The sequence below is a fragment of the Lontra canadensis genome, unplaced genomic scaffold (genome assembly GCF_010015895.1).
Source record: "Lontra canadensis isolate GAN:19392208 unplaced genomic scaffold, GSC_riverotter_1.0 scaffold121, whole genome shotgun sequence".
NCBI classification, from domain to species: Eukaryota; Metazoa; Chordata; class Mammalia; order Carnivora; family Mustelidae; genus Lontra; species Lontra canadensis.
Genome location: NW_022631115.1, coordinates 569,321 through 594,570, shown reverse-complemented (window position 1 = coordinate 594,570; position 25,250 = coordinate 569,321). Strand labels below are relative to the sequence as shown.

At 37.1% G+C, this 25,250-nt stretch overlaps 1 protein-coding gene across 7 annotated transcripts in view; it reads left to right on the top strand.

Moving 5' to 3' along the window:
* PRKDC (protein kinase, DNA-activated, catalytic subunit) overlaps positions 1–23,528 on the top strand; it is a 229,284-nt gene extending 205,756 nt beyond the window's left edge. For 3 of the 7 annotated variants that reach the window (XM_032841195.1, XM_032841198.1, XM_032841197.1), the window contains 16 exons: positions 487–677; positions 1,490–1,670; positions 2,921–3,081; positions 6,162–6,373; positions 7,995–8,082; positions 8,178–8,321; positions 13,472–13,676; positions 15,241–15,308; positions 16,005–16,225; positions 16,539–16,631; positions 18,743–18,832; positions 19,473–19,544; positions 19,620–19,821; positions 20,418–20,606; positions 21,210–21,349; positions 23,171–23,375. In XM_032841195.1, coding sequence (XP_032697086.1) covers positions 487–677; positions 1,490–1,670; positions 2,921–3,081; positions 6,162–6,373; positions 7,995–8,082; positions 8,178–8,321; positions 13,472–13,676; positions 15,241–15,308; positions 16,005–16,225; positions 16,539–16,631; positions 18,743–18,832; positions 19,473–19,544; positions 19,620–19,821; positions 20,418–20,606; positions 21,210–21,349; positions 23,171–23,375 — 2,462 coding nt within the window. The other 4 variants (XM_032841196.1, XM_032841194.1, XM_032841200.1 and 1 more) reach the window with 4 other exon arrangements.
* Positions 23,529–25,250: the final 1,722 nt, after the last annotated feature.

Sequence of the window (25,250 nt, the reverse complement as noted above, 5' to 3'; positions counted from 1 at the left end):
GGCTTGACCAGGGCTTCCTTCCCCAAAGCCATAGTAAGACATTAGAACTAGACCTTTATATGTAGCAGCCTCTGTTGCTTTATCAGCTATAAATCACAGTAGCGATTTAAAAATCTAATCTGGTTTTTAATGTATATGCATAAATGCATTAAAAAGAGACATTTTCTTTCCTTTATAATGGATTTAGGTGCTTTGACAAAATGCAGAATGATGGTACTTGAATAAAAGTTTATTCAGTGTTTTAATTGCCTTAGCCTCTATAAACTTTGATACAGTCACTGCTAACAAAGAACATTTTTCATTCATATGAGTTCAAGAAATTCCCTAACCACTGTATGAAGCCAGTTTCTTATAGTTACAAGATTTATTTTAAATTTTTAATAGAAAACAACTGTACACTATGAGTATCCTTTTTTTTTAATTTATGACATCCATTTATTTCTGAGAAAATCATCTGTGTGTATGTGTATGTTTTTAATCCAACAGGTGAGAGCACATCAAGTTACATAAGCAAAAATGTTCTTGCTTTCCATGATCAGAATATTCTCTTGGGTACAACATACAGAATCATAGCTGAGGCTCTCATCAGGGAGCCAACCTGCCTTGCTGAAATCGAGGAAAGCAAGTCTAGAAGAATTTTGGATCTTTCTGGATCCAGTACAGAGAATGCAGAAAAGGTAATGAATACTGGAAGAGTGAACTTTTTATATTTGTGTGTTGTACGTCTCCAGTGTGCAGCCTTCTGACTACACAAAAGAAATAATGAGAAATGATGATTGCTTTGTGTTTTGTGAATGTATTTGACAGTTATGCAGCCAAGTTTCTTATGTGGAAAACTGACATAGTCACTTGTTCCCTGTTTATTTGAGTGATACAGATTGTTTCAGTATTAGAAGTGAGAAGTTTGTGTTGGATTGATGTGGACAGTTCTTCCAAGAATTTTGTTAATGGATTTCACCACCAGTTGCCATCCAGACGTCCCATTATCTTGTGGAGCAAACCAGCCTTTTCCACTTTTTTATGTAGTATCTGCTTTGCCTAGCTTTTCTCAGATGATTTTGTATTTTCCATAGTTAGCAACCTCTCCTCATCTCCCTGTGCCTACTTCACTTTAGTTGTTAGCCTTGCCTTCTTCCTTCTCAGTGTTACTACCAACATCTGAGCAGGGTGGTGAGGATAAAGTGCCAACTTCCATCTCTTCTTCAGTTCCTGACAGGCAGCATGACCCCCCATTGATCTTTGGTGCCAACTCTGCATGACTAGTGGACCTTCTGGGTTTCAAAAGTACTGAGGATTATACTGAAATCACTCACTGTTTCACAATCAGGACAGACAGACTCCCTTTTCCATTTAACCAGCTTTCTGTGTTATCTCATGGCTCACAAATCACAAGTATTCTTTCTGTGTCATCACAAGTAGAAAGTAGAGTTCTTCCAGAAAACTTAAGCTGCACTCACAGGTTCACAATTGAGACCTCTGTGAATTCTAGGTGATCGCAGGTCTGCACCAGAGAGCATTCCATCACCTTTCTGAGGCCGTGCGGATAGCTGAGGAGGAGGCCCAGCCTTCCCTCATGGGCCAGGGTCCTGTAGCCAGCCTGACAGATGCTTACATGACGCTGGTGGATTTCTGTGACCAGCAGCTCCGCAAGGAGGAGGAGAGTGCATCAGGTGGGTCACAAAAGGAAAAACCATTTAGTTTGTAACATTGTGTTAGTCAAAGCCTTAAGACTTCTGTAGATACTTTGTTTCCTGTTTGCTTGGTTTTTTTTTTTTTTTTTTTTTTTTTTTTAAAGATTATATTTGAGAGAGAGAAGGGGGCATGGGCATGTGAGTGGATGGAAGTGCAGAAGGGGAGGGAGAGAGGGAATCTCAAGCAGACTCCCAAGTTGAGCTTGGAGCCAGACCTGGGCCCGATCCCATGACCCTGAGATCATGACCTGAGCCAAAATCAAGAGTCAGATGCTCATCTGACCGAACCACTCCGGAGCCTCTGCATCTTAGGTTTTTGTTTGTTTGTTTGTTTGTTTGTTTAAGATTTTATTTATTTATTTATTTGACAGATGGAGATCACAAGTAGACAGAAAGGCAGGCAGAGAGGGGTGGGGGAAGCAGGCTCCTTGCTGAGCAGACAGCCCGATGCAGGGCTCAATTCTGGGACCCTGAGATCATGACCTGAGCAGAAGGCAGAAGCTTTAACCCACTGAGCCACCCAGGCACCCCTGTATCTTGGGTTTTAAATGACAGTTATTCTGAGAAAAGTCTTGTCTTTTTAAGAAGCAACAGCATCTTCAAGCAACGTGACCTGCATATAAACAGTCACACTGTCTTTCCTTTTGCTTATAGTTTCTACATTTTACTTGTAGCTTTGGTAATATTGGCTCTGTGGCCTGCCTCTCGCTCCTGAAATAAATTCAGTAACCAGCAGCTGTTCAGTGTTCCCTCCGGTGCAAGAAGGAAACGGTGCTGCATGCAGAATGCATATTCCAGTGAAGAATTCAGCTTCAAGATGGAAGCTTTTACATATGGCCCAAAACTGCATCTGGTGTTTATTGATCTAAAGTACTTGTTAGGGACGCCTGGGTGGCTCAGTTGGTTAAGCAGCTGCCTTCGGCTCAGGTCATGATCCCAGAGTCCTGGGATCGAGTCCCACATCAGGCTCCTTGCTCATCAGGGAGCCTGCTTCTCCCTCTGCCTCTGCCTGCCATTCTGTCTGCCTGTGCTCTCTCTCTCTCTCTCTCTGGCAAATAAATAAATAAAATCTTAAAAAAAAAAATTTAAAGTACTTGTTAAAAGAGAACAGTGACATATTACAAAATAGAAGCCCAAAAGGGAAATGTAGTCATTTGTTAAATTTATAGTTTATGTATGTATAAGTGGGTATACTGACCGCTTTTTTTCTTCTCTCCTGTCCTTTGTAGTTACTGAATCTCTAGAACTACAGGCGTATCCAGCCATTGTGGTAGACAAAATGTTGAAAGCTTTAAAATTGCATTCCAATGAAGCCAGGCTGAAGTTTCCCAGACTACTGCAGATTATAGAACTATATCCAGAGGAGACCCTGAGCCTAATGACAAAAGAGGTTAGTGTCTATATTCTAATGAAGAGAACTTTACAGAACTTAAAGGCATGTTTCTGTTTATATCTAAACACATTAGTATGTGCAATGCATATGTTACAGGTTTTCCTAACCAGCATTGCATTTTACTATATTCTGAGAATGTAGGTAATTTAAAGCTGTATAAAAGGGTGTTCACATTTACCCATTTTCTTCTGTGGGTGTTGATAAGAACACTGTCTGAACAAGGGCCTCAGGAAGAGGAGGAGATATGTTTGGGACAAGGCAGGAATTTTCTATAGCACAGTTTGCTGTCCAGAATGACTAAGCTGTAGTCTGGAACATCTGTTGGTGCCTTATGCTCAGTTTATTATTTATCTCAGGGAGAGGGAGTATGTTTCAGCTGGCATCCCACCCCCGGTGACTACAGTGCCTGCTGGCAGCACCATGTTCATGAGGATCCTGAGGCCTCCCAAGTGTTCAGTGAGCAGCTAGGGGGTGCAGGCACTCCCCCACAGTGTTCTGCTCACCACTTGTGGGTCCCGCACAGGCCTCTCCCAAAACGAAGCTGCATCATCCTACTATCTTTCTGTCATTTGAGGCATCTGAAAGACTCCTTAATGACTTCTGTAGATGTTTAACTGCACAATAGGGCCAGGATTTGAGTTGTTACACAACAGTTCAAAAGGGTAACATAGCACTCTGTTGGCTTTATGTAGTAAATTTTTAAACAGTGCTGGTTTCTGAGCTGTGGAGACTCAGTGCCTGGCAAGGCTTTACTACACACTCCGACCCTCTTGTGGATTTAGAAGGATGGGATTTTCTCAATAGGTCCTAAAAAAGAGATTAAAGTAACTTCAGAAATGTAGTAGATACATGTGTGTATGTTTTTCTTAAAGATTAGTGAAGAAATTGTTAAATTATTATTTTAGTTTTCCCAAAATAATATTCATATAGATGAAGATAACATTTCGAATTTGTGAGGAAATAAATGGAATGTACATTCAATGTTGTTATGGCACCAGGGAGTCACTTGAGATGGGGAACTAACCTTTATTGATCACTCCCTTTGAGCTATGTGGACTGATGCTTTTTATCCCCACATTTTTTGCTCTTTACTCATTTAATAGATGAGGGTAGGAAGCTTGCCATGTTCACTCCTCATACCAACATTCCAAGTGCATCAGATTTTATCTTAAAATTAACACAGTAAAAAGCTCTAACTCTTTTTTCTGTAAAAAGACAAAATCCAGAAACTATAAAGGAAAAGAATCAGCACTTCCTTGCAGGGGAAAAAACAAAAAACAACAATATATACGAAGTTAAAAAAAAAAAAAAAACTGCCAGAAAAAATATTTTCAACACATATTAGAGACAAAGAGCTGATGTCTCCCTCTAAAAAAAAAAAAATAGACCAGTAGAAAGTGGTCAGAGGAAATGCATGCATGATTTAATATGTAAGGAGAATAAAGCTAGACCACTTACCCTCACTAATAAAGAAACATGAAAATTAAAATTAGATCTTTTTCACCTCTCAGATTGACAATAAATTTAAAAAATTGTCTCTTGTGTTGGATTTTGTGAAGTAGTCAACTGTGAATATACTTTTTTTAAATTGAATATATAGTTGACATAACAATACCATAAGTTTCAGGCATACAGTATAATGATTGAGCAATTCTGTCCATTACTTAGGGCTCATCATGACAAGTGTAGTTACCGTCTGTCATTATACAGTATTATTACAGTATTGGTGGCTGTATTACCTATGGTATACTTTATATCCCCGTGACTTATTTATTTTATAACTGGAAGTTTGTACTGCTTAATCCCCATCAACTATTTTGCTTATCCTGGCTCATCCGTCTCCTCTGGCAACCACTAGTTTATTGTCTGTATTTATGAGTCTGTTTCTGTTTTTTGTTTGTTCATTTGTTTTTTATGCCACATAAGTAAAATCATATATTTGTCTTTCTTTGACTTATTTCACTTAGCATAATACCTACTGGGTCCATCCATGTAGTCACACATGGCAAGATTTCATTCTTACATAAACCACATCTTCATCATCCATTCATCTATTCATGGACACTTGGGTTGCTTTTATATCTTAGCTATTGTAAATAATGCTGCAACAAACATGAGGGTGCAAATATCTTTTTGAGTTTATGTTTTTGTTTTCTTTGAGTAAATACCTAGAAGTAGAATTACTGAATTGTATGGTGTTTCTATTTTTAACTTTCTGAGCAATCTACATACTGTTTTCTACAGTGGCTGCATCAATTTACATTACCACCAAAAGTACACAAGGGTTCCCTTTTCTCCACAACCTCACCAACACTTGTTTCTTGTTTTTGGATACCAGCTATTCTGGTAGGCGTGATATTTCATGGGATTTTGATTTGCATTTCCCTGATGATGAGTGATGATGAGCATCTTTTCATGTGTCTGTCGGCCATCTGTATGTTTCTTTGGAAAAATGTTTACTCAGGTCTTCTGCCTATTTTTAATCAGATTTTTTTTGTATTGAATTATATGAGTTTCCATTATGCTTTTAAAAATGAAAATTTGAAAAATCCTTTCAGAGGGAAATCTAGCAATTTTTTTTTTTACAATTGTTAGTGTTCACACAGTAATTATACTTCTAGAAATTTATCCTGTGGGCACACATAGCACAAATATAAAGAGATAAACATGTAGGAATGTTCATTGTAGCATTATCTGTAATAGCAAAACTTGGAAAATACCCTAAAAATTCATTATACAGCAGTAATTAAACAAAACGGAATACTATCCAGCTGTTAAAAAGAATGAGGTACATCTATCCATTCACCTAAGAAAAACCAGCAACAGTATATCTAGTCTGATTCCATTCTTGCAAAGAACGGGTATTTGTGTACATACATGCAAAATATCTAGAAGAATGGAATGGTGCTTCAGTGGAATAAGAACTAAGAAGGCTGAGGGAGAGAAGATGTTTTATTTTAGACTTACTTCTGTATGCTTCTGATTATAGATATATTTTATATTGGGCACACAATACTTTCATAACAAAAGAGCTAAAAGTTGTTTTCATTATTAAGTTACAGTTCTCTGTGTTTTAGATTTCTTCCATTCCTTGCTGGCAGTTCATTGGCTGGATCAGCCATATGGTGGCCTTACTGGACAAAGAGGAAGCTGTTGCTGTCCAGCATACTGTGGAAGAGATTGCTAATAACTATCCACAGGCAATTGCCTACCCCTTTATAATAAGTAGTGAAAGCTATTCCTTCAAAGATACTTCTACTGGTCATAAGAATAAGGAGTTTGTGGCAAGGTGGGTTGATCAAATACTATAGGTTTTAAAGTGTATGATAAAAGCAAATATATGGGGGCTCAGTCAGTGGAGCACATGACTCCTGGTCTTGGGGTCCTGAGGTCAAGCCCCATGTTGGGCATAGAGCTAACTTAAGAAAAAGATAAATAAAACACATGGAAGCTTGTATTTGTCTTCAAATTAATTAGAGCTGTCATTAAAAAATAGAAAATCTTAGACATCTCTGTTGAATATATCTACCCCAGGTATGTTATTTATCACAGAGCTTTTTCCTTTTTTTTTTTTTTTTAAGATTTTATTTATTTGAGAGAGAGAGTGAGAGAGAAAAAGCATGAGTGGGGGGAGGGTCAGAGGGAGAAGCAGACCCCCCCCTGACCTGGGAGCCTAATATGGGACTCAGTCCAGTCACTGCTTAAGCTGAAGGCAGATGCTTAATCCACTGAGCCACCCAGGTGCCCTCCTTTTTTTTTTTTTTTTTCTTTTTTTTTTCTTTTTTAAAGTTAACTTTATGCCCAGCGTGGGACTCCAACTTATAACCTGGAGATCAAGAGTTGCATGCTCTACTGACTAAGCCAGTCATGTGCCCCTGGATTTCTTTCCTTTTATAAAATACTTTTCATCTTAGAATGTTACTCATGAAAATTCTGTCCTTATAATAATAAGAGTTGACAGTAATCAGTTGATTGAGGCAGACAGATAAGATGCTTTTTGAAATCAGTTCCTGAAATTGTTCTTTAATTCAAAATACCTGGGAAGCCCCTCTTACTAAGTAGGCTGCCTGAAGTGCCATCCTTTTCATTTTTTCATTTGATTTATAAGTGCAGATATAACTAGCAATGACGTTATTAGTTTTGCAAGAATACTTGGTAAATACATGGTGTTTTGGGCATTCTCTGTGTTGGTTTTTGTTGTTTTTTTTTTTTTTTTGTCATGAGCTCATTTGTCTTATTAGAGTGTTTCTGGGAGGATAAGAGTAAGACATCACTTTTGTCATGGTTTTTGGATGGGTTGGCTGCTGTAAATCCATCTGCCACCGATGGTGCCCAGCCCACCCCTGGGTCTCTCAACATAGTCAACTGCAACATGATTAATCTTTTTTTTTTTTAAAGAAAAAAGAAGGGTGTCTGGGTGGCTCAGTTGGTTGAGCGTCCAACTCTTGATTTCAGCTCAGGTCATGATCTGAGGGTCGTGGGATCGAGACCCCAGAGTCAGGCTCCTTGCTCAGTTGGGAATCTGTGGGAGATTCTCTCTTTCCCTCTGCCCCTTTTCCACTTTATGCATGTGCTCTTTCTCCCAAATAAATAAATCTTAAAACAAAAAAAGAGAAAGGTTTGAAAGCATGTTGAGAAAGTGGCCTTTTCCTTCATAACATAACTTCAGAAACTGTATGTATCAAATTGTGTACATTAAAATGTCAACAACATTTGCAAAGAGATTTGCTTTCCCTTTATCTAAGAAGCTCAACTCTTGATAGACTGTATGCTTTGTACTTCATCTAATATTGAACAAAATTTTAAAATTGTTCTTTCCCTAGACTATTAGTTGGTAATAATATAATTTTATATATGAATATAAATAATTATATGTAAATAAACTGTGGGCCTTGGTAATTGTTTTATAGGATTAAAATTAAGTTGGATCAAGGAGGAGTGATTCAAGATTTTATTAGTGCCCTAGAACAGCTCTCTAATCCTGAAATGCTCTTTAAGGTAATGTAATAGCTTCTAGTTCATGAAACATAGAATTTGGATAAAACCTCCTTGCAGTCAACTTGGTTGTTCTTTTTTTTTTTTTTTCTTCCCAGGATTGGACTGATGATATCAAAGTCGAACTGGCAAAAACCCCTGTTAATAAAAAAAACATTGAAAAGATGTATGAAAGAATGTATGCAGCCTTGGGAAACCCAAGGGCTCCAGGCCTTGGGGCTTTCAGAAAGCGGTTTATTCAGGTAGGGATTGGTGGCAGCCTGACTTTATAATAATGTAATCATTGTGAAGATCAATATTTATATTTGATGGTTTGTTAATAATCCTGGTTTTAAAATGTTAAAGTTGTAAACTTATCTTCAGATCTAATGCTTTTGGTGAGATAGTGATGCACATATTTAGGTCAGATAGTGGCAGGTGGGGCAATAGATAAAACCCTGGGGCTTTTATTGCATTCTGTTCTTCATGCTCAGATTTTTAGATTTGAAGGTTACATGTGGTTTAATATATTTGTTAACTTTTTAACTTAAATTTTATTAGTTAACATATAGTGCAGTATTGGTTTCTGGGGTAGAATTCAGTGGTTTGCTTACATACAACACCAAGTGCCCATCCCAAGTGCCCTCCTTAATACTGTAGTTTAATATTCTTAATTCTCCTAATTATTTGAATGTTGGATTAAGAAAACACTTGAAGAGGCGCTGGGTGGCTCAGTGGGTTAAAGCCTCTGCCTTCGGCTCAGGTCATGATCCCAGAGTCCTGGGATTGAGCCCCACATCGGGCTCTCTGCTCAACAGGGAGCCTGCCTCCACCCCTCTCTCTCTGCCTGCCTCTCTGCCTACTTGTGATCTCTGTCAAGTAAATAAATAAAATCTTAAAAAAAAAAAAGAAAATACTTTTATTGGGTAAAAGTTGATGACCATTTTGAGCCCTTCCCTCTGTCCAATGCATACTTCTAGGTGCTACAGGACATACAAAGAGAAGACAGACCCAGTTCCTGTATTCAGAGGGTTGTTTGACAAATGCAGTATGTAAAAACTGTGGCTTGAGAACAAATATGATACATGAAATCTGTTTCTAAAGTTGTTCTAGAGTTGAAAGGAAGAGAACATGCCTCAGTTTGGAGGGAATAAGGAAACCCCTTGGAGCCAGTGGAGATAAAAATGAACCTTGAGATGTCCAGATTTCACAGCACCATGCATTGTGCTTGTTGCTCCCTTTAAATGGGTTTACCTTCTCTCTTTCCATCTGGAGAACTCACCCTTAGAGACTTGGCTTATGCATTATTTCTACTACAGAGCCTTCCCTGAACCTCCTTCCCCAATAAGAACTAGGTACTCTTTCTCTGTTGTGTAACATACCTTATATACACCTCTATTAGCATTAATCACTGATTTTTCTAATTTTTGTCAAATTAACTTTGTTCAGTAAACTTCAAGAAATATAAGAGCATAAAGAGAAATCCTGGTATTCATATTGCCAGAGTTCTCAAGTTTCACAGTCTCCAGTACAAAGGAGGATCTTTGTCTCTTCTGGGTTTTTTTGTAAATAACTGTTTTATTAAGATATAATTCACATACCCTATAATCTATTTGAAGTATACAATGCTATAGTTTTTATTATATTTACAGAGTTATGTAAGTATTACACATCAGTTTTAGAACATTATCCTTTTTTAAAAAGTTTTTTGGTAAAATTTTATTTATTTATTTATTTATTTGAAAGAGAGAGAGTGAGAGCACTAGAGAAAGAGTGAGCACAAGCGATGGGCAGGGACAGGCAGAGGGAGGAGAAACAGGCTCCCTACTGAGCAGAGAGCCCAGTGCAGGGCTTGATCTTAGGGCCCCAGGATCATGACCCGAGCCAAAGGCAGATGCTTAGCCAACTGAGGCACCCAGATGCCCCATTTTTGAGATTTTATTTATTTGAGAGAGAGTGAGAACAAGCATGAGCTGGGGGTGCGGGGCTGAAGGCAGAGAGAGAAGCAGAATCCCTGCTGAGCAGGGAGCCTGATGTGGGGCTTGATCCCAGAACCCGGAGATCGTGACCTGAGCTGAAATCAGCTGCTTAACCAACTGAGCCACCTGGGCACCCCTAGAACATTTTTATCACCCCTAAAAGTACATACCTGTTAGCAGTTACTCCCAATCCCCCACCTCCTGTCATGCTAAGCAACCACTAAAGTACTTCCTGTTTCTGTAGATTTGCCTCTTCTGGACATTCCTTTTAATTACTGTATATTATTCTACTGTAAGAACATGCCACATTTTGTTTATCCTTTTGTTAGTGGATGGACATTTGGAGTGTTTCCATGTCTTAGCTGTTATGAATGCTGCTGCTGTGACTATGTGTGTATAGGTTCTTCTGGGGAGATCCTTAGGAGTGGAAAATGATATTTCTCTTTAACTCTTCCTTTCACTTATGAATTAATTAGACTTGTGGACAGGGATTTTGTCTTGCTCATGTTTTCTCTCCATCTCCTAGAATGCTGCCTGATGTGAAACTAGCATCTTGAATTAAATGAATAATTGGTATAGTTTTGATAAGGAGAGTTAGATTTTGGTGGGTACTTTAGGTACATTCCTACTTAGGGTAGTTTTAATGTAGTATGAATGTGGGAACATACAGGACTGTTGCCTAAATGTGAACAGTGATATATCCTAAAAGTAAAGATAAAACCATAACTTTCTGTACTTCATGTTGTGACATAATATTGGGCTGTACATCATATCAAATCTATCTCACACTATTGAATATACAAGAGCCTCAGAAGGAAATTACGTACTGTAAATATCCTTAAAATCAGTGTACTAGCATTCCTATATTTTATAAAATTGTAGAACACTAGATTTGAAAACATCTTTGTGTTTGTTTTTTCTTAAACCAGTGGTCTACATGTGTTTTCTGTAAAGGTCCAGATTTTCAGTTTTCAGGCCATACCAGTCTCATGTTACAAGTACTCAAATCTGTCATCCTAGTGCGAAAGCAGCCCTAGACAGTATGTAAATGAACAGGCATGGTTGGCAGGATTCCAGTAAAATTTTATTTATTAAAAACAGGCAGTGGGCTTTGACTTGCAGGCCATATTTTGCCATACCTTGTTCTAAACAAAGAAACTAGTTCTGAAAAACAAGAGACTTGCCCTGTATCAAATGGAGAGAATAGCAGAATGGCAACTGATAGCAAGTCCCCTAGTATAGTGAAACCAGTCCATCACCTGTGAGAAAGCTTCATTTCAGCAGTACTGTTCTTCTGCAGCCTTCCTCTATTTGCCCTCCTCTCAAGATGCTCTGACCCCGGCCCCAGACAGAGGGCAGGGTATTTCATCCTAGTTTGCTCTCCCTCTCCTCAGCTAGTGTGAGAATATCTGCAGTGGCCCTGTTCATCAGTCCATGTAGAATATTACTGTGCAGTCCTCGGTGAAGACTGCATGTTATCTCTTCGAATTCATGGCCATTTCTTTTCCTGCATGCTGGGTACCATAATGCTCTACCCTAGAAATCTCTTAGGATAGACCACTGTTCTTCCCAGATGCTGCTGAGCACAGCTGCATCCAACTCTACGGAGGGAGGGTATCAGAGTGGCCCTATCATTCCCGCCAGGCACAATACTTGTTTGTTTTTGTTTTTTAAGATTTTTATTTATTTATTTGACAGAGAGAGAGAGAACACAAGTAGGCAGAGAGAGAGGGAGAAGCAGGCTCTCTGCTGAGCAGGGACCCCGATGCGGGACTTGATCCCAGGATCCTGGGATCATGACCTGAGCCAAAGGTAGCCTCTTAACCCATTGAGACACCCAGGTGCCCACAATACTTGTTTTGAGGTTAATTCGAGTACCTTGGAAAATCAATCTAGAACTCTCTGCTTCATACCAAATCAGTGCATAATTTGCATTAATTAATTAATTAAAATAATAATCTACCCAAACAGAATTGCCTCAGATTTCACTTCAGAGAGGGCATTATGCCATTCACATATGTTGTTGGTGCTGATTATGTTTGGGAAATAGCTAATCTTTTCATGTATTTTAAGAACTGGAGATTGTTTCTATACTTTCAGTCCATCTACAGATTAAAGAATAAATTTGTTTTATATATGTCAATTTTCCTATAATGGATTATCTTAAAATAGGAGATATATTTCATTTAACCAGATTTATGTTTTGGGGTAAGTTTTAAATTTGGTAAAAAAAAAAACTTGTAAAATGAAAGATAATTGGGTAAATGTTTGAGGACTATTATTAAGTCATTATTAGTGATTCTCTTTAAGTTTTGTTTTTTGGGTTTATTTTTGTTTTGATATCAGGATTATAATTTAAATAAATATTTGAGTAGAGACTAGTACAGATATTTGTTATGTTCTAAGATAAGGGACGTCTAATAATTACTTTAAGAAATATAAATTATCTATAAAAATACAGATTTGAAGGGGTACATGCACCCCAATGTTTATAGCAGCATTATCGATAATAGCCAAACTAGGGAGAGAACCCAAATGTGCATCAACCGATGAATGGATAAAGAAGATACGGCGTATATATATATATTTTTTTCAATGGAATATTACTCAGCCATCAAAAAAATGAAATCTTGCCATTTTCAGTGACATGGATGGAGCTAGAGTATATTATACTAAGTGAGTTAAGTCAGTCAGAGAAAGACAAATACCATTTGATCTCACTCATATGTGAAATTTAAAAAAGAAAACAGATGAACATATGAGTAAGGGGAAAAGAAAAAGAAGAAGAGTGAGAAGCCACAAGGAGACTCCTAAAGATAGAGAACAAACTGAAGGTTGATGGAGGGTGGTGGGTGGGGGATGGGCTAGATGGGTGATGGATATTAAGGAGCGCACTTGTGATGAGCACTGGGTGTTGTATGTATGTGAGGAATCACTGAATTCTACTCCTGAAACTAATATTGCTTGTATGTTTACTAACCAAAATATAAATTAAAAAAAAAATTATAATAAAAGAAATGTAAATTATCTAAATAATGTTTACACTGGCTTGTGATCCAAAATAATGGCTTGAAAGACCTTTATTAAGGAAAGTAGCATTTTTATATTTTGCTCTTTAGCTCTGATGAAGAATCACAGGCTTTTCATTTTTATTGAATTACTCCCTTTACTTAGTACCTCATTCCTAATTACTCCTGCTGTCATAATAATGTAGATCAGTAACTAGACAATGGACACAAAGAGGTTAAAAGGTTTTTAAGCCCTTATTAGAACTTATGATTAGAATTTTTGATAAGTCATTACTAACTGTATCCTTCCTGTCTTTTTAGAGGAACACAAAAAACATTCAAGGAAAGCAAAAGTATAAATCTAGAGCCCTTCCCAAATTATAAAACTAAACACTAATATTTAATGTAAATTATTATTAATTTCAGGATTTTGGAAAAGAATTTGATAAACACTTTGGGAAAGGAGGTTCTAAGTTACCTGGAATGAAACTCCGTGACTTTACTGACATTACTGACTCACTGTTTCATAAAATGGGCAGAGACTCAAAGCCACCTGGGAATCTGAAAGAATGCTCTCCCTGGATGAGTGACTTCAAAATAGAATTTTTGAGAAATGAGCTGGAGATTCCTGGTGAGTTTACCCTTGGGGTGACAAATTGGACTTTAAGGAGAATAGTGGCATAACAAGGATTCTTGATTTCTAAAACTAGGAATATTAGGTTCTTGACAGTTACCTTTTTTTTATTTTTAAAGAATTTAAAATTTCACCATACCTTTTTGTCATTAGGAGAATCTATAATTACTGTGAATTAGTACACTGAACTAAATGTCTAATAAGACTGTAGTTTTCTTATTTTCTTGATTATACAAGTATTCAGACTTCCATTTAATAATAATGTAACTGTAATTTCCTCTGAATATACCCATGCTTTGCTCCTAAATAACTTTTCTTCAAGAAATGTAATACAGGTGTAAGTGCAAATCACTTCCTTGGATGTATAGGTTGGTCCCGTTTAAAATGACAAGATATTTGCGACAACGTGGATGGAACTAGAGGGTATCATGCTTAGCAAAATAAGTCAATCGGAGAAAGACAGCTATCATATGATCTCCCTGATATGAGGAAGTGGAGATGCAACATGGGGGGTTTGGGGGGTAGGAAAAGAATAAATGAAACAAGATGGGATCAGGAGGGAGACAAACCATAAGAGACTCTTAATGTCAGAAAACAAACTGAGGGGGGCTGGGGGCTGGGGGGTAGGGTGAGGGTGGTAGGGTTATGGACATTGGGGAAGGTATGTGCTATGGTGAGTGCTGTGAAGTGTGTAAACTTGGCGATTCACAGACCTGTACCCCTGGGGCTAATAATACATTATATGTTTATTAAACAATAAAAAAATATTAAAAAAAATAAAATGACAAGATAATGATAAATTACTTACCTTCAGGACAAATAATGGTGACATTGAGGATAGGGACACACAGCAAGTTGGTCTGATGTGATTTTTCAAAGACAATCTTTACATATTCCATGTTCTTCACCCTGGAATTTGCCAAAGAAATGTTTTTTTATGGTTATTCATATTCTCATCTAGTGGATATAAAACAAATTGGAGACTTTGTTATTATTAACAGCTCTGCATTGCATAAAGAAAAGCTGAAAATGTAAGCCTCCTCATATGTAGCTTGATTCTCCTTGAAATAAAGTGTTCTAGCTTAATGCATTATTTTTCCTGTTTGTAATTTGTCTACTCCATTAGAATCAGAAGCTAACTTTCATTAGTCAAATTGAGAAATAATAGCATTATTAAAAAAAAAAAAAACCTCAAATTTGGAGGGACGCTTGGGTGGCTCAGTTGGTTAAGCATCTAACTCTTGCTTTTGGCTCAGGTCATGATCTCAAGGGTATGAGATCGAGCCACCATCAGGTGACAACTTAGCAGGGATTCTGCTTGAGATTCTCTCTGCCCTTCCCCACCACCCCACACCCCCAACACATGTACTCCTTCTCTCTCTCTCTTTAAAATAAATAAATCTTTTTTTAAAAGTCAAGTTTTTTTTAAATGAAAACTTTAAGTAAAACATTTTATCATATAACTTTTTTTTAAATTATTATTAGATCAATTGGTATGTGTTAAAAATATAATTTTCTGTAACAAGCTATATCTAAGTAAGGCTTCTGTCGTTTGTCTTAGGTCAATATGATGGCAAAGGAAAGCCAATGCCAGAATACCATGCACGAATCTCTGGGTTTGATGAGCGGGTAGGTGCCAGTGTTTGTGACTGTTGCCAGTGTTTAACAAGTATTGGTGAGTAACTGTTGGATGAAGGAAGAGGAAATAGTCATAAATAGCTTGAAAGCCTGTTTCTCTTCATTGTACTATATTCTGTCCTGAAAGTATTTACATAGGAGCAAAATTTCTCATCAGTCACACCTGATTTCTGTAAAGATTGTGAGTGTTGAGTTCTTCAGATATAAGATTGACATATTTGTCTTTATTAAAGAAAAGACAATTACCCATCGTGATCTCAAATGCACAGCGTATGCTGATCCTATTACATATTGAATCTCTTAATATAATGCTTCAGTGTTTCAGTGTACAAATTCAGAGTAGACTTTGTGTGTGTATCTATCTTAAAACATATGTAGAATTAAATTAAGTGATTTTAGGAAGTTTGTATGTTGCTCATTACTAAGGATATCCACATTTATAAGCAATCATTTGTAATAAGGGACATGCAGTTTCTAGAGGCACAGCAGTAGGGCATAAACAGGTAACAAATACTTTGCGGGCACTAGGTTCTCTATTATTTTTCTGTCACTTCACTCAGTCCTCAAAGAGAGGTATCTCTTTGAGGAATGTGTGCCAACCAGCCTTACTTTCCTCTCTTGATAATGATGTGATCAGCTGTTCTGTCAGATTCTTACACTGCATCTAAAATATTTTAATTTTTAAAGGTAAAAGTCATGGCCTCTATCAGAAAACCAAAGCGCATCATCATCCGAGGCCATGATGAGAAAGAATACCCATTCCTTGTCAAGGGGGGTGAAGACCTGCGGCAGGACCAGCGGATTGAACAACTCTTTGAAGTCATGAATGTCCTCCTTTCTCAGGATGCTGCCTGTAGCCAGAGAAACATGCAGTTGAAGACCTACCATGTCATACCCATGACCTCCAGGTAGGACCAATGTACACAGTCATTCTAGAACAGACTTATGTGAATGGAAATTCTAGCACTGAGCCAAATCCTTGTTTAAGGTTACAGAGGTGGGATTGGAGGTCACTTGACAATTTGGTATTTAAGCTTTCACAAAGACTGGGCTAAACAGAACTAATAAACACTTATAAATCTATGATTTTCAGATTTAATGTGGAGAAGGTAAATGAACTGACATGAAGAAATCTGTTCTGCTTTGATTCTACAGAACTTTTTTTTAGTGAGGAAAAACAGTTTGGGTTTGTTTTCATAAACTATTTATTCTCTTTTTCAGATTAGGACTAATTGAATGGATTGAAAATACTTCCACCTTGAAAGACTTTCTTTTGAGTAACATGTCACGAGAGGAGAAAGCAGCTTATACAAGGTGATGTGGAGCCTAAATACTCCTTCATCTCTGTGCAGACACGTCCTGCAACCTGGTTATTCCCCAGTCCTAATCTCCCTAAGTAATGTTAAGTTTATATTAAGTTTCCTCTACCTTGTGTTTCTAGTGACATTTCTAGTCCCCTTCTAATTTGGGGCTCTGAGCCACACCCTGGCTAGTTGTTTTCTCTACTTCTGGCTGGGTTTATAAACTAAATGAAGTAGAGGGTTCCAAACAGTAGCTGCATAAATTTTACCACAATGAAAAAAAAAAGTATTAGCTCTGCAACAACAACAACAACAACAAAAAATCTTGACGGAAACAAAATAAATAGTAAGATTAGCAGCTAACATTTGATTAAACATTTTCTGTATGCTAGGCAGTATTCTCAGCTCTTAATCTGTATGAAGTCATTTCTTTCTTACAAAAACCTACAAGTTATTATTAACACCTCTGTACAAATGAGGAAGTTAAGGCCCAGAGAGGTTATGTAACTTGTCCTAGGCTGCCCAGCATATATAAATGGGATAGCTAGGATTATTAGTGATTAATTCTAGGTCATGATATTGGTGCTTTTTATTTTTCTTTATCCTTTTATATTTTCCAAGTTTTCAACAATGAACATATATTTTTAATCAGAAAGGGGTTTTTTTTTGTTTTTTGTTTCTGTGAAGAAAAATAAGGACAACATTGAAAGACATTTTGAAGAGGAGTTGACAAATTTTGATGACTAACTATTATCAGATGAAGGAAGAGGAAATGGTGATAAATAGCTTCAAGGCCTATTTCTCTTCATTGTACTCTATTCTGTCCTGAAAGTACTTACATGGGAGCAAAATTCTCACCAGTCAAAAATGATTTCTGTAAAATTAAGCATTTTCTTATCAAACTCATGCTCCTGCTAAATAAGGCTGAGTTGAATTTTTAATATGAGTCCTTTGCATACAGTTGTTTCTGCATTCCCTGGAAGATAGGGAAACTGATGGACAGTACTTTCTAGAGTCAGGAAGTCCAGATCTCATGCCAGTGCTAACTTTTAGTGGTTCTGACTTACAGAAGGAATCTTGAAAAAAATGTTCCCTTGCCTCCATTTCTAAGATGAGATAGTTTAAAATACGTAAGTTAAACATAGGTATCAATGGAGTTTAAAGTGCTTTTCAAATACAGAAGTTTATAAATTACTTCCCACTATGTTTTTAAAACAAGGCACTTCCAGCCCCTATTAGTAAAATCATTGCTACTTTTTTCTTAATTTGTGTGTTGCAGTTTTCCAACCTAAATATTTTTGTCCCAAATCAAAGTTGGAGAGAATTTAGACTGAAATGGAAAGCTGTATTGTGGAATTAACTTAGTAGCAACTCAAAAAAGATTCACTCTAAGTGATTGAACTATTAACACATAAAATAGTTCTATCTTTAGATTTCTTTTTTAGGAAAACTTGTTAAGGCTTTTGACAAACCCCAAAGTGGCCAAACTACAAACAACAAACACATTTCCAATAGCCCAGTATGCTTTTGCTTGTGAAGTATTACTAAAAGCTTTCTAAGTTCAATTCAAAGCCATTGTCATTTAAGAAAATATCTTACTGTATTTAGTATGGATTTTGTATGTATCTGCATACTTGAAGTGGTGAAGAAAAAGTGTGGCAATCCAAACAGACTTCACCCATCTTCAACACATAATTTGTGGTCTTTTAGTTTGTAGTGGTAATATCATCTATCACTTCTTGCTTATTCTAAGTAAGTTGTTACAGTTCTTTTCCACTACCTGATTTTTAGAACCATATGACTGGATCCTAAACACTTAGGGTTAGTTCATCTTGTTCCTCTCTGTATGAAGTAGAAATTGATTGTATCTGATCATTTTGTGCCTGAACTTTTGCATAGAAAGTAGCTTTGGTTTCTTTAGGAGTAACTAAGAATGAATAATGATATGTTGAGATTCTACATCCAGAGTAGCATGGGTTCAGTGTTAATATTGAATATGATTAAAAGTCATAGTTCTTTCCCTGGTTCATTATTTTTCAATGAATTCTTGGTGATCTTTGCCACTGAAATCACTATAATGCTAAATATCTTCCTACGGCTGATTCCCTTTTTCCTGCTTGTCAGTGATCCCAAAGCACCACCATGTGAATATAGAGACTGGCTGGCAAAGATGTCTGGGAAATACGATGTTGGTGCTTACATGGCAATGTTTAAGTAAGTTTTGTTTTGGATTTTCCATTTTACTAACTAGTTATTTCTTCTCAAAGTTGCATGTTACTTTTGTTTCTTAGGAAGTTTTGCCTTGGGCGCCTGGGTGGCTCAGTCAGTTAGGCATCTTCCTTTGGCTCGGTCATGATCTCAGGGTCCTGGGATCGAGCCCCACATCAGGCTCCCTTCTCAGCAGGAAGTCTGCTTTTCCCTCTCCCTTTACCCCTCCTGCCCTGCTCATGTTCTCTCTCTCTCTCTCATGCTCTCTTTCTCTCTCAAATAAATAAATAAAATCTTTTTTTTTTAAAGATTTTATTTATTTATTTGATAGAGAGATCACAGAGATCACAAATAGGCAGAGCGGCAGACAGAGAGAGAGGAGGAAGCAGGCTCCCTACTGAGCAGAAAGCCCGAAGCGGGCCTCGATCCCAGGACCCTGGGATCATGACCTGAGACGAAGGCAGAGGCTTAACCCACTGAGCCACCCAGGTGCCCCAATAAATAAAATCTTAAAAAAAAAAAAGTTTTGCCTCAGATCATCAAAACCTAGTTATTTGATACTTGAGCTTCAATATAAATAATTTTAAATTTTAAATCTCAAGTCATAGAAATTTGTTCTAATTAGACATTTTCTATTAAATCGTAGGGCAGCTAGTCGTTCTGAAACAGTCACATCTTTTAGAAGGAGAGAAAGTAAAGTGCCAGCTGATCTCTTAAAGTAAGTATCCTTCTGACTGTACAAACCAGTTGATGGTGTAACAGAGACTACAGAGGTCTTGTCTCCCTCCCCCAGGCGGGCCTTTCTGAAGATGAGCACAGGCCCCGAGGCCTTCCTGGCACTTCGCTCCCACTTTGCCAGTTCTCATGCTCTTATTTGTATTAGCCACTGGATTCTGGGCATTGGAGACAGACATCTGAACAATTTCATGATAAGCATGGAGACAGGTGGAATGATCGGAATCGACTTTGGACATGCATTTGGATCAGCTACTCAGGTATGCTAACCTTGCCTTTGTTGTTCTTGGCTGATTTAGAACCATAGTCATAGGACCTTCTGCATGGTTTTTAAGGAAGAAATGACATATCAATTAGCTTGGTTTGTCATGGTCATAAAATTTGACATTCTTGCAGAATAAGGGATAATCTCAACTTTGTTTTGACCTTGTTCAAACAGGTTACAGAAGGTTAGGTGATGAATTATATAATCAAAGCCAAGAATAACATGTGTTCCTATAAAATGGAAAGACTGTAAGAAGGTTTTATGAAGCCCCTTAATGTAAATGTCTTCCACAAGATGTGATACAATACAAATCTTTCCTCTGACATTAAATACTGAATGTTTTCAGTTGTACTTGTAAATGTCTGCAGGCTGTGTGGTCCTACACAGATAGGTTTGTGCATTGCAAAGATGATTGTGTTGATTACTCTTGGGCACTGTGGATTCACATCTGTGTAGCTAATTCCAAGAAAAGAAGAGTTCATATTTTCACTAACTGAATACTAACTAACTTTGGAAGGATGTTTTGTACCTTTTCTTTTGTGATTTCTAGTTCATATGTTCCCCTTCTTGTACATATTTTTTTCTCTTTAGTTTCTGCCAGTCCCCGAATTGATGCCTTTTCGTCTGACACGCCAATTTATCAATTTGATGTTACCAATGAAAGAAGCAGGTGTTATGTCCAGTGTCATGGTACATGCACTGAGAGCCTTCCGCTCACACTCTGACCTGCTTTTTAACACCATGGACGTGTTCATAAAGGAACCTTCCTTCGACTGGAAAGTAGGCTTGTTTATATGCACTTTTCATTTTTATTACATTTGCCAGGGACTGATCTGGCATCTCTTACTATACGAAGGAAATACATCAAATTGTATTTATTAAAATATTTAATTGTTTCGTGTAGTATTTCTTAAAATTAACATTTGGGGTCAGTTGACCTGAAAACTGTAAGAAACACGTAAGAAACATAATCTTCATTTGGAGAAACTGTTGTTTCAAATGAATATATTTCTAACAAAGAGTTAATATAGACCCATCGGTGATAGGTCTGATTTCTGAGAAAACTTTTAGCTTAAAATCTGTTCCATGTGAGGATCCTTGATTTGACACATAGTGCTTTATTAAATGTTGAGGTTCTTCATAATACATCCCCAAAAGAATGAAGGTTAGTGATGGCATCCTTGACACTGTGTGATACCTAACTGCCGTCCCTCACTGTCATTGACACTGTTATGTGCGGTACTATTAGAATGTGTATAAAAAGCTATAAAGCTCTCTCCAGTTAAACATATTTATTTTAAAAGCATTGCTTGTTCAGTCTGTTTGGATGTGATCATATAAACTGTTATAATAAGCAGAGAACATCATGTTCTTTTCCTTTAGAATTTTGAACAGAAAATGCTAAAAAAAGGAGGATCATGGATTCAAGAAATAAACGTAACTGAAAAAAATTGGTATCCCCGGCAAAAAATACATTATGCTAAGAGAAAGTTAGCAGGTGCCAACCCAGCAGTTATTACTTGGTAAGATGGTTATTTTTGAAGAAAAAAAAAAGACACCAACATGCTGCTATTTACTGAAGAATTACCAATGTGTAAAGTCCTGAATACTTTCCATTTAGCCTGTGATGTTAGCATTATTATCCTCATTTTACAAATGAAAAAAAGCATGGCTTCTCTAAGGCTGGGCAGGGTCCATCTCTCGGAATGCTATGTATTTGGCCTCTGCCTTTTTGGCACAGTCTTCAGGTCAGTACCTGGAATAACCTGAACCAATGTCAGGAACAGCAGGAGATTTTTTTTTTTTTTTATGATTTTATTTATTTATTTATTTGAGAGAGAGAGAGTGAGCATGAGCCAGGGCAGGGGTGGGAGGCAGGAGGCAAAGGAAGAGGGAAAAGCAAACTCCCCACTGAGCCCGATGTGGGACTCAATCCCTGAGCCAAAAGCAGATGCTTAACCAACTGAGCCACTCAGGCACCCCCAGCAGGAGCATTTTTTAGACAATTACAATAATATTTTTGTATATTAGAGGAGATTTAGATTCTAAATTTGCTTCTGTCCTTTTTAAGACAAAATGTGATCTTGGTGGGCATAGCACACAGGTGTGGAGAACATAGTATAGGCTAACTCCACATTGGGTTAGCCTTTAAGTTAGCTTCAGAAATGTTTCTTGTTTAGGTCGAAAGCAAACAAATTTATAGAAATGTTTCACAAGAGGGGAAAAAGTTGGACTTTACAATTAAGTAACAGTAAATGGCAATCTATGGTCAGTTAGGGTATGAATTTTTTTTTCAATAAATGGTTCTGGCAAAGGAATAAAAGTGGATCCTTATTTCACACCATACATAAAAATTAATGCAAAATGGATCAAAGACCTAAATGTAAGAGCTAAAACTATAAAATACTCAAAGAAGCACAGAAGTAGATCTTCATGACCTGTATTTGGCATCTGTCATTTTTAGGTATAACACCAAAAAGCACAAGCAAGAAAAGAAGAAATAGGTAAATTCATCAAAACTTAAAAGTTTTATGTTTGGGGCGCCTGGGTGGCTCAGTTGTTAAGCGTCTGCCTTCAGCTCAGGTCATGATATCAGGGTCCTGGGATCAAGCCCTACATTGGGCTCCCTGCTCAGCAGGAAGCCTGCTTCTCCCTCTCCCACTCTCTGCTTGTGTTTCCTCTCTCACCATGTCTCTCTCTGTCAAATAAGTAAATAAAATCTAAAAAATAAAAATAAAAAAAAAAGTTCTGTGCCTCTCAGGATACCATTAAGAAAGTAAAAAGATAGCTCCACAAAATGGAAGAAAATATTTGAAAGTCATAGCTGATAAGGGACTTGTATCGAGAATACATTTTAAAAAATCTCTTAAAACTCAATAAAAAGACAACCCAATTTAAAAATGACCAAAGGATTTGAACAGACATTTCTCTAAAGAAGGTGTATAAATGACCAAGTAGCATATGGAAAGATGCTTAAAATTATTAATCATCAGAGAAATACAAAGAGAGGTACCACTTCACACCCACTAGAATGGCTATAATTAAAAAATGGAATATAGGGCTCCCTGGGTGGCACATTCGGTTGAACATTTGATTCTTATATTCTCTCTCAATTTTTTTTTAATTATTTATTTATTTGACAGAGCGAGATCACAAGTAAGCAGGGGCAGGGGCGGGAAAGCAGGCTTCCCACTGAGCAGAGAGCCCAACGCAGACTTGATGTTGACTCTTCTATTCTATAAGTGATGAGAGGGAATATTTGGATAGGATAGCTAGGAATGCAGGCAACAAGGGGAAAATAATGAATGGTTCATGTTTTTGTATTTGTTTAATCATTTTTACAGTGATGAGCTGTTCCTGGGCCGTGAGAAGGCACTTGCCTTTGGAGATTATGTGGCTGTAGCACGAGGAAGCAAAGATCACAACATTCGTGCCCAACAGCCAGAGAGTGGGCTGTCAGAAGAGGCTCAAGTCAAGTGCTTGATTGACCAGGCAACAGACCCCAACATCCTTGGTAGAACTTGGCAAGGATGGGAGCCCTGGATGTGAAGAACTGTGGGAGTCAGCAGATAAAAAGCATGAGAGTATTTGAAGAATCTCCTAAACTTGGGACACCTGGGTGGCTCAAATGGTTAAGCATCTGCCTTTAGCTCAGGTCGTGATCCCAGGTCCCAGGATCTAGCCCCGCATCGGGCTCCCAGATCAAGAGGGAGCCTGCTTCCCCCTCTGCTTCTTCCTCTTTCCCCTGCTCATGCTCTCTGTCACTCTCTCTCAAATGAATAAATAAAATCTTAAAAAAAAAAAAAATCTCCTAAACTTTCATTTACAGCCATTAATGTGCTGATTTTCCTGAAGCACTGAACAGAAGAAATCTATTTTAGTGTTAAAGTCTTGTAGCTGGAGTTTAATCAAGATCATGATGAATAAGTGAATATTGGTATGAATGAATGATTAGATTATAAACAAAGATTTGGTTAGGATTATAATGGGCTTAAAGTGGGGAAAAATATATATATCTAGGCCCAAACAAGAATTAAACCAAGAATATGGCATATTACAAGTACTATGACTTAGATAAACCAACTACTTAATAAATGGTGTATGAACATTCCATGCAGTATTCTCATTAGTAATTTGACACATTGGAAATAACACCCAGAAGACCTAAGGTTTTATGAGAGTAAAGCCAATAGCATAAGTGATAAAATGTTACCTTATATTAGTACAGGAATAATAATGAATGGCTCATAATATTTAGAAATGATTGCTTTTGTGATTTTAGGATATTTGTTTTGGCTATCTTTTATTCTCTTCTGTTTTAGACAGAAGATAGATTTAGATAAATTTGTTCTCTAGAAGAGAAAGTATTTAGGAGAGATAAAAGAGCTTATTTTTGCTCTTTTTTGCTCATTTTTGCTCTCATATCCACAATAGGAAGATAGATAAAAGTGCATAGCATCCCAGACTCAGAATTTCTAACTTCAAGAATTGCAGTTATGATGATGGGATAGCACACAGCATATCAAGTCTAGGAAAAAAAACAAGCAAAACCTTTAGAAATGAATTTCTTACTTAGAAAATATGCATTCTAAAACAACAAGATCAAATTATGAAATACAAAAATGGCTTCCTTTCCTTCATAGAATCTCATCTAAACCCCTCATCTAATCCTGCACACACCTGAACTGATATCAGGCTGGCTCTCAGCTTTTTGTTACTGTTTCTTTAAACATTTATAGTTGGAGACTCTTGTATGCTTTTGAAAAATAATAATCTTAGGAATATGAAACATTTAGATTTTTTCCTAAAGTAGAGTATAGCTCTTACACAGTTTCAGGAACAAAATGTTTACCTTATAAAATATTTCATTATACTACTCGACAAAGTCATTCTGATAAATACAGGTTGAATCCATTATGATTAAAAATAAAACATTATATTCTCAACAAATGGTATTATATTAAACCAAAGAAATTACATCTCAAAAATAAGCAATCGTTTGGACCATTTCCTTACACCACACACAAAAATAGACTCAAAATGGATGAAGGACCTCAATGTGAGAAAGGAATCCATCAACATCCTTGAGGAGAACACAGGCAGCAACCTCTTCGACCTCAGCCGCAGCAACATCTTCCTAGGAACATCGCCAAAGGCAAGGGAAGCAAGGGCAAAAATGAACTATTGGGATTTTATCAAGATCAAAAGCTTTTGCACAACAAAGGAAACAGTTAACAAAACCAAAAGACAACTGACAGAATGGGAGAAGATATTTGCAAACGACATATCAGATAAAGGGCTAGTGTCCAGAATCTATAAAGAACTTAGCAAACTCAACACCCAAAGAACAAATAATCCCATCAAGAAATGGGCAGAAGACATGAACAGACATTTCTGCAAAGAAGACATCCAGATGGCCAATAA